At 35.8% G+C, this 10169-nt stretch overlaps 1 protein-coding gene across 1 annotated transcript; it reads right to left on the reverse strand.

Moving 5' to 3' along the window:
* Window positions 1-552: 552 nt before the first annotated feature.
* LOC116633974 (olfactory receptor 12-like) lies at window positions 553-1617 on the reverse strand. The gene has a single exon (XM_032407006.1). It carries the CDS (start codon window positions 1615-1617, stop codon window positions 667-669), a length of 951 nt encoding a protein of 316 aa, XP_032262897.1. The 3' UTR covers window positions 553-666.
* Window positions 1618-10169: the final 8552 nt, after the last annotated feature.

Here is a 10169-nt window from a genome sequence, read left to right on the forward strand (position 1 = left end):
CTGGCTTCTCTGTGAGAGAGGCCCTATCATCAGACCTGAACCACTCCAGCCAAGCCTATTCCTAATGACACCAAACCCACCATGGGGAATGGCTTAGCCATGTATTACATTATTATTTTAGACAGATCTCTCTGGCAATGGTATTGAGGATGGCAGCCCATTTATGAGAGGTAAATGCTCATGTCTGGCCAAGAGGAGACAGCAAGGCCCTGCATCTGGAGGACAGGAGGGTGAAGGTACAGTGTTTAAGACATTTATTTCTTCCAAGTTTGATCAAGATGCACAAACATCTGATTTCTCTCCCACTAAATCTCATGGATGGCCCAGAGAACCATGGTAAGTAATAGGCAGAAGACCCACCCCTGCCTTGATGCCCAGTGATTGCTCTGCCTAGTCTTCATGTGATTCAAGTCACTGCTCCTTCTCTGAACATTTAGAGTTTTGGGTGAAGAACATCCTTATTTGTCTATGCATTTCCCACTTAGTAAACGTCTGGTCCATTAAATGCTTTCAAGCAACATTGATTGAAAGAGTAAATGAATGAGTTTCTTAACATATCCAATTCCATCTGGAAGTGGAAGAGGTTTGAGGAGGTCTTCATAGTTCAGTGTCTCTCTGAGGCTTCCATCCAGCCTGCAGAACACACTCTTTCCTCCACCACATCCTTCACATGGCTGTGTATTTCTGGCCCAGCCTCCACAGGGCCTCCTTCACATCCTTGTTTCGCAAACTGTAGATGAGGGGATTGAGCATTGGGATGACCAGCGTGTAGAAGACAGAGACCACCTTGCCCTGCTCCATGGATTCAATTGCTCCTGGCTGGGCATACATGACAAAGACAGTCCCAACAAAGAGAGTCACTGCGGCCATGTGGGAGCCACAGGTGGAGAAGACCTTGCGTCTCCCAGCTCCTGAGCGCATCCTCAGGATGGTCACTGTGATGTAGCCATAAGAGACGAGGACCACAAATGTCACACCTACAATGATGATCCCACAGATACCAAACAAGAGAAGTTCATTGATGGCCGTGTTGCCACAGGCGAGCTGGAGCAGGGGCGGAACATCACAGAAGAAGTGGTTGATATGATTGGAGCTGCAGAATGGGAGGCGGAATGTGAAGCTGGTCTGCACAACAGAGTTGAGGCAGCCTCCACAGTAGGTGCCCAGAACCAGGCGAGTGCAGGCAGAATGGCACATGGTGATGGGGTAGCGCAAGGGGCTGCAGATGGCCATGAAGCGATCATAGGCCATGACACCCAGGAGGAAGCCTTCAGTGGTGACCAGTAGAGAGAAAAAGAATAGCTGGGTGGCACAGCCTGCAAAGGTGATGACCTTGGATGGGGAAAAGAAGTTGACCAGGGCATTGGGGGTGATGACAGATGAGTAGCACAAATCCAGGAAGGAGAGGTTCTTGAGGAAGAAGTACATTGGGGAGTGCAGGTGGGCATCCAGGGTGATAACCATGATCATGGTGAGGTTCCCCAACACAGTCATCATGTACAGGGCCAGGAACACAGCAAAGAGCAGGGCCTGGGTCCCCAGGCCACCCTCAAATCCCTCCAGCACAAAATCTTGAAAGTAGACCATGGAGAAGTTTCCATTTCTGTGGGGTGGCATAAGCCTCAGTCCTCACCAGGGGAGTTACAGCTCCAGTATTGGCAGACTAAGTAGGTCAAGCTAAACTTCCTACTGAAGACTGTTAAGAAAAGATAAACAACAATAAAAACAAAATCTGATTGAAGGTATAAGAGAGTTAATGATTTAGTAAAAAATTACTAAACAAAACTCAAGATAAACACAGAGGCCCAGGGATTTCATTACTGAGAGCTTCTTTTTCCCTTGAGACATAAGCCAATTTTGAAAAGGAAGTCTGAGAGGCCAGGTGGCTAAGCAGTGAGGTTTTTCCTGTCTTGCAGAGCTAATGCTGACAGTGGTTGGTTACTAGGAATCACCCAGGATGCACCATAAGAGTGATGTAAATAAGGAGTAGGTAGGCAGCTCCGCTTCTGACCATTTCAATCACTGAAATTGTATTAAGATGTGATCTGAGTGCTAGTGTCTCTGACACCTTGCAAAAATAAACATATCTCAAGAGGAAGACACATTATCCTAGACCTCAGTGTTATCCATAAAAGTTTTGTGTATATACTGCCAGACACACAATTCAAAAATTGAGGAGTTCCTGCAATATGAATTAAAATAAGAGAAATAATAGGAAAACCCAAAGAAGTTTCAGATTTTGGAGTTAACACACATACAACTAATGAATCATTGAACATTATATCAAAAACTAGTACTATATGTTGGCTAATTGAATTTAAATTAAGAAAATTAAAGTTATGTTTAAAGGATAAAATATGAGACTAAGAATTTTAGCAGAAATGTTGAGGTGATAAAGAGAATAATATCTAACTTTTAAAAAATACAATGACTAAAATAAGAACTCAGCGAATGAATTTTACTGATTAGAAATAGCTAAAGAGAAAATCCGTGAACTAGAATACAGATCAGTAGAAAATATTCAGAGTGAAGCATTAAGAGAAAAAGGATAGAAAAATCAGAAATGAAGGTTAGAGACTGAAGACATAGAGACAAACATAGTATGAATTCCTAAAAAAAAGAGGAAAGAGATAAATAGGCTGAATCAGAACTTGAAGAGATAATGGCTAAGTATTATCTCAAACTAATGAAAGATATTATTCTACAGATTCATTAACCCTACAAAATCAAAGCAGGATTTATACAAAGAATACCACAATTAGACATATCAATAAAACTATTTAGAACCAAAATAAAGAAAAGAATATTAAAAGCGGCCTGAGAAAGAAGACATAATCACTTCAGGGGCGCCTGGGTGGTGAAGTTAGGCTTCCAACTCTTGGTTTTGGCTCAGTCGTGATCTCAGGATTGTGAGATTGGGCCCCATGGCGGACATGCACTCAGCGTGGAGTCTGCTTGAGACTCTTTCTTCCTCTCCCACTGCCCCTCCCCCCAAAATAAATAAATAAACCTTTTTTTTTTAAAAAAAAGAAGACATAGTTGCTTCAAAGTATCAACTTTAGAAGTAAGACTGACAATTGGCTTATGAGATTAAAAATGATGGAAACCAAAGTAAAAGGAATTATATTTTCCTTTGTTCAAAGAAAACAATTACCAACTAGGATTCTACATCTACCCAAAATATCCTTCAAGACTCAAAGTGAATTTAGCAATAATAGTTTAAGACTTCAATACTCCACTTGCAATAATGAATAGAAAACAAAACTAAATATCAGCAAGGAAATAATGGATTTGAACAATATTATAAACCAAATAGACCTAACAGGCATATGTAGAACACACTGTATCCAACAATAGGAGAATACATTCTTCTCCAGTGCACCATATGATAGACCATATGTTAGTTCACAAAGCAAGTCTCAATAAATTTTAAAAGATTTAAATTATACTAAGTATGTTCTCCAAACAAAATGAAATGAAATCACAAATCAACAACATAAGGCAATTTGGAAAACTTACAAATATGTGGAAGCTAAACAACACATTTTTAAATCACCAATGGTAAAAGAAGAAATCATGATGGAAACTATAAAGTATTTTAAGATAAATGAAAATGGGAACACAACATACCAAAACTTAGGAGATGCAATGAAAGAAGGACTCAGAAATTTATAGCTATAAACACCAACATTAAAAAAAGATCTCAAATCAATAATTTAACTTCCCATCTTAGAAAAGAAAGTAGAAAAAGAACACAAAACTAAGCTCAAAGTAAATAGAAGGAATGAAATAAAGATTAGAGAAGAGATCAATGAATTAGGGAAGAGTAAAATAATGCAGAAAATCAATGACACTAAAAGTTGGTTCTTTGAAAAGTTTAACAAACTTGACAAACTTTTAGCTAGATTGACCAAGAAAAAAGTCAGAAGACTTAAATTTCTAAAATCAGGAATGAAAGCAGAGATGTGACTTCTGACCTTACAGAAATAAAAAGTATTGTAAGAACATATTAGAACAATTGTATGCCACATGTTAGCTAACCTAGAAGAAATGAACAAATTCCTGGAAACACACAAACTAACATAACCGACTCAGGGAGAAATAGAAAATCTGAGAAGATGTATAGCAAACAGATTGAGTCAGTAGTTAAAAAACTTTTCCAACAAAGAAAAGCTGAGGACCAGATCGTTTCACTGGTGACTTTTACCAAATTTTTAAAGAATTAACACCAGTACATCTCAAACTCTAAAAAAGAGGATAGGAGAAAACACTTCTAATTCATTTCATAAGGTCTGTATTGTTTTAACACTAAATTGAGACAAAGATACTGCAAGAAAATGAAGCTACAGATAAATATCTCTTATGAATGTAGATACAAAAATCCTTAACAAAATACTAGCAAGCTAAATTCAGAAGACCATTAAAGGGATTATACAGCATAACTAAGTGAGAATTATCCCAGGAATGCAAGGGTGGATCAATATACAAAAATCATTCAATATAATACACCATACAAATGGAATTAAGGGGAAAAAACACATGATCATCTCAGTAGATACAGAAAAACTACAAAACATTTCTGAAAGAAATGAAAGAAGACCTACATAAATGTAAAGGTATCCCACTTTCATGGACTGGAAGACTTAATAATGTCAAGATGCAGTATTCCCCAAATTTATGTACAGATTCAATGCAATCCTTTCAAATTTCCAATTGCCCCCCCCCCTTTTTTTTTGGCAGAAATTGACCCTAAATAGCCAAAACAGTATTTAAAAAGAACAAAGTAGGAGAACTAACACTTCCTGATTTCAAAAACTTACTAAGAAGCAGAACAGTGTTGTGCTTGCACAAGGATAGACATAGACCAATGGAACAGAATCGAGAATCCAGAAATAAAATCACACATCTGCAATTTTCAATGAAGGGACCAGGGGCACCATTCAATAGTAAAAAATAATCTTGGGTGTTGGGAAAACTGAATATCCACATGCGAAAGAATGCATTAAAAGCTTTTACAACACATATAAAAATTAACTCAAAATGGACAAAGACCTAAATGCAAGTGCTAAAACTATAAAAATATTAGAGTAGAAAGAGCCATCAGTGTAAATTATTGTGACTTGGGATTAGTCAGCAGTTTCTTAAATATGACATCAAAGCGCAAACAACAAAATAGAAAAACTAAAAATAAAATAAATAGACAAATTGAACTTCATCAAAATTAAAATCTTGTGCATCAAAGGACACTATCAAAAGATGAAAACAAAACCCATATCATGGGAGAAAATATCAACAAATTATAAATCTAATAAAGGATCTAGAAATATACAGAACTCTTCCAACTCAGCAAGAAAAAGACAGACAAATTTTAAAATGGGCAAAGGACTTGCATGGACGTTTCTCCAAAGAGAATATACAACTGGCCAATAAGTATAAGAGAAGATGTTCAATGTCATTAGTCATTAGGGAAATGTGGATCCACTATGAGATACCACTTTGCTCATTAGAATGGCTACATTTTTTTTTTTAAAGACAGAGAAGAACAAGTGTTGGTGACAATTTGGGAAAATTAGAACCCTCATACACTGCCGGTACAAATATAAGAGTGGTACAGCCTCTGTAGAAAATAGTCTTGCCATTTCTCAGAAAGTTAGACATAGAGTTCTCATATGACCCACCATAATCCACATGTAGGTATTTGCCCAAGAGAATTGACAATATATGTTCACATAAAAGCCTGTACACAAATGTTCATAATAGCAATATTCCTAATCACCAAAAAGTGGATGCAGGCCAAATGTCCATCAAATGATGAATAGATAAATAAAATGTGAAATATTCATACAGTGGAACAATATTCAGCCATAAAAGAAAGTTCTTTTTTTTTTGAGAGAGAGAGCAAGCAAGAGAGCGAGTGCACAAGCAAGTGGGGGAAGGGCAGAGGAAGAGAAAGGGAGAGGGAGAATCTTAAGCAGGCTCCATGCCCAGCGTGGAGTCCAACACAGGGCTTGATCTCACAACCCTGAGGTCATGACCTGAGTCCAAATCAAGAGTCGGATGCTTAACTGACTGAGCCACCCAGGCGCCCCAAAATAAATAAAGTTGGAATACAAGATACAACATGGATGAGCCTTGAAAACAATATGCTAAATAAATGAAGCTTGACACAAAAGACTTCATGTTCTATAATTCCATTTATATAAAACGTGCAGAACAGGGACAGAAGGGCATTTGTTTTTGCCAAAATATGGTTGGGGAGGAGGGAAGGGAGAGTGCTGATGGGTACAGGGTTTCTTTGTGTGATGAAACTATTCTGGAACCAGAGAGGGGTTATGGTTGAACAACACTGTGGATATAATAAAAAATGAAACACCACACTTATTTGTACAGTTTGAACTGGTAAAATTGTGACTTTTATATCATGTGAGAATTGTTCCTTAATTTAAAATGTTAAAAATAAAAAAATAATGAAGGTGAAAATAAGAACTTTCACCAGCATTTTAAACTGAGAATTTAATTGAAGCACATTAAATATGTTAAAAATCCATGCGTCATGATACTGAAAAAAAACCCTTCATTGGCTACCTTTGGAGGATGATGCTGAGGGAATCCACACAGTGACCTTCACAGTGATGAAATAATTGTTTAGAGGGATTTTCTCTATGTATAATAGTGCAACTAATAAATGAAGGATGAATGACAGAATTTGAATATTATCATCTTATAAACCCCTAGTGAAATAATGAATTTAGGTAAGATTACTAATGGCCACTAATATTACAAAACAAGAGATTCAGCCAGGTGGACTTCTCAGTGGAAATACACACAACACTTATGAAATATTCCTGCCAAAAAATCAATCGTGAATCAGACTGAGACTCTAGACCTACCAGTTTACAGGAAATATAAGGAGCAAAAGAATATGCTAATCAACACTACAGGAATGTGATTAGCAAAATTTGTGCCGTGAGAAGCTTTGCAGGATAAACGACCTGTTTTCTTCAAGAAATAAGTTGAAGTAATAATTTTGAAATGGAAATAGAGGGACAGACAGCCAGTGAATTAGAGACTTAGGAGACATCAACAAAACACAATGTATGGACCTCACTGAATCCTGTTTCAAAACAAAATGTAAAAGAAAAATGAGTCAATCAGGACAATTAAAGCACTAAATGGAAATTTTATAATATTAAGAAGTAATTGTTTTATGAATAATAGTAACATTAAAGTTGTCTTTCTGTTAAAAGTCCTCACCATTTAGAGGGATTAGATATGATTGGCTCTAAGTTGATAATTATTGAAGTTGGTTGGTGCAAATAGGTAATCCATTACTACTCTAGTTTTGTATATGTGTGTTTGAGAACATCCATAATAAAAAGAGGCGTACATCTAAAAATAAAGTAAAACTAATCAGAGAGAATTTGTAGACACACAGGAGAAAAGCAGAGGGTGACCTTCAGGTAGCAGGAGACTGACCCACGGCAGGTTAAAAATGCAGAGAGTAAAATACACCACAACAAAGATAGGTAATTTGGGAGGAAATAAGTAGAGTTAAAAGGGTTTCCCCATTGTTCAGAAAGTCAATAAAAATACTAATGTCAGTTGTGTTAAGTCAAAAATACAAGTGTAATTTGTTTGCAACCACTAAAAAAAAGGAAAAAAGAGTAAACAAATGTAAAATTTCCAAGCTAATATAAAGAAAAAGTGGTACATGTTGTGATGCGCACCGCGTGTTATAAGTAACTAATGAATCTTTGAACACTACATCAAAAACTAATGATGTACTATACAGTGGCTAACTGAATATAATAATAAGAAAACAATAATCAATAAATGATTATTTTAAACAAAAAAGAAAAAGTGGAATAATACTTTTTTCATGAATGTGAAAAAAGGGAGAAAAGAGAAAAATAAATAGGCAAGAGAGAAAAGCACCAAAGAACACCGTATGCATAAAGCCTAAATATGTCAGTATTATATGAAGGACTAAAGTGTATTGTATAACATAAATGGAATAAAGTTTCCAGTGAAAAGATGTGTACTAGTAGACAGGCTGAAGAAACAAAACTTAGCCATATGTTATATAAGAGATATAAAAAGCAAACAAAGTGTTGAAAATAAAAATGATGGGAAACATACACAGCAAACTAACATTTCAGAAAAACAAAAAACAAAAAACCACCCAAACCACACAACACTAGAGTTGCTATACTAATCCCAAAGCAGACTTCAAGACGGAAGCACCAACTGACAAGAGGACACTTCATAGTGATGATGAAACATTTGGTTCACCCAGAAGACAGGCAACCATCTTTAATGTGTAAGCACCTGACCACAGAGCCTCAGTATAAACAAAGGAAAAATGGCACTTAAAAGAGAAAAATACAAATCCACAATTATGTAAGAGATTTTAACGCCCTCTCTTGGAACTGATAAAACAATCATACAAAATGTCAAACTGGATATGGAATGTTTAGGCGGTAAATTAGTGAACATAACCTAATGGAACACAGCATTCAACAGCAGGATGTACATTTTCTTTTCTTTTTTTTTTTAAAAAAAGTTTTTATTTAAATTCCAATTAGTTAACATATGGTGTAATATTAGTTTCAGGTGTACAATATAGTGGTTCAACACTTCCATACATCACCCTGTACTCATCACAACAAGTACATTCCTTCATCCCCATCACCTCACTCACCCATTCCCCCCAGCCCCTCTGGTACCATCAGTTTGTTCTCTATAGTTAGAGTCTGTTTTCTGGTTTGCCTCTCTCCTTTTTCCCCCTATGTTTATTTGTTTTGTTTCTTAAATTCCACATATGAGTGAGATCATATTATATTTGTCTTTCTCTGACTGACTTATTTCACTTAGCATAATACCCTCTATATCCACCCATGTTGTTGCAAATGGCAAGACTTCATTCTTTTTATGACTCAGTAATATTCCATGGTATGTATATATACCACATCTTCTTTATCCATTCATCAGAGGATGTACATGATTTTCAAGTTTACAAAGAACATACTCACACATGGACTATATTCTGGACACAGAGCAGCTTTCAACAAATTTCGAAGGACTGAAGGTGTATAAAATATATTTGTGTGCAATTTAAATTAAACCAAAAGTAAATCACAAATAGAACATTTAAAAATCCTCATGTATTTTTTAACTTAAAAAGTACTTCTAAGTAAGCCACAGGTCTAAACAATAATTTTGAAATTTAAAAATTGCATAAGATGAGTAACAAAAATAGTACCTTGGATACATCTAAGTCTGTGTTTAAAGGGAAATTTATAGGTTTAAATCCATATGTTAGAAAGAAGAAAAGCAGGATATCAGTATTCATCTGAAAATATTATAAAAAGATTAGTGAATGAAATCCCAAGAAAATAGAAGGGAAGAAAATAATGAACAAAATTTATTAAACAGGAAACAGACATACACCAGAGAGATGTTATACCAAAAGGTGATTATTTGAGAAGATTGATCGAATGACAGGACTTCTGAGGGATGAAGGAGAAAAGGCAGAAATTACTGATGTCAGGAATGAAAGGAGGGTATCACTGACATCCTAAAAACACAGAGTGGATCATGACAGAATGTTCTCATAATCTTGAAATGTTGATGAAATTGGCAAACTACTAGAAAGATATCACCCACCACAACTGACCCCCAAGAAGTAGAAGATCTGAAAGTTCCATAGTTACTGAGAAATGTAACATATACTTTAAAATCTTTTCATGAAAAAGATTCCAGGACCGGATGGCTTTACTTGTGAAAGTAAATAGTTCTACTAAATATGACCAAATCTATCAAAATACTTAATCTTACACAAAATCTTCAAAAGAATAGAAGAGGGACAATTTTCCATGCTATTTTATGAGGCATGCATAATCTTAATGCCAAAATCTGAAAAGGACATTATAATAAAGAAGTATGCAAGATCTATAAAGAACTTCTCAAACTCAACAGCCAAAAAACAAATAATCAAGTCAGAAAATGGGCAGAAGACATGAAAAAACACTTCTCTGAAGAAAACATACAAATGGCTAACAGATACATGAAAAATGTTCATCATCATTAGCCATCAGGGAAATTCAAATCAAAACCACATTAAGATACCACCTTACACCAGTTAGAATGACAAAAATTGACAGGGAAAG

Source organism: Phoca vitulina, unplaced genomic scaffold, assembly GCF_004348235.1.
Source record: "Phoca vitulina isolate PV1807 unplaced genomic scaffold, GSC_HSeal_1.0 scaffold1, whole genome shotgun sequence".
In the NCBI taxonomy this organism is placed as follows: Eukaryota; Metazoa; Chordata; class Mammalia; order Carnivora; family Phocidae; genus Phoca; species Phoca vitulina.

Excerpts from the sequence above, each read along its gene's own strand:
- LOC116633974 (XM_032407006.1), bottom strand. The coding sequence starts at position 1,617 with ATGCCACCCCACAGAAATGGAAACTTCTCCATGGTCTACTTTCAAGAT.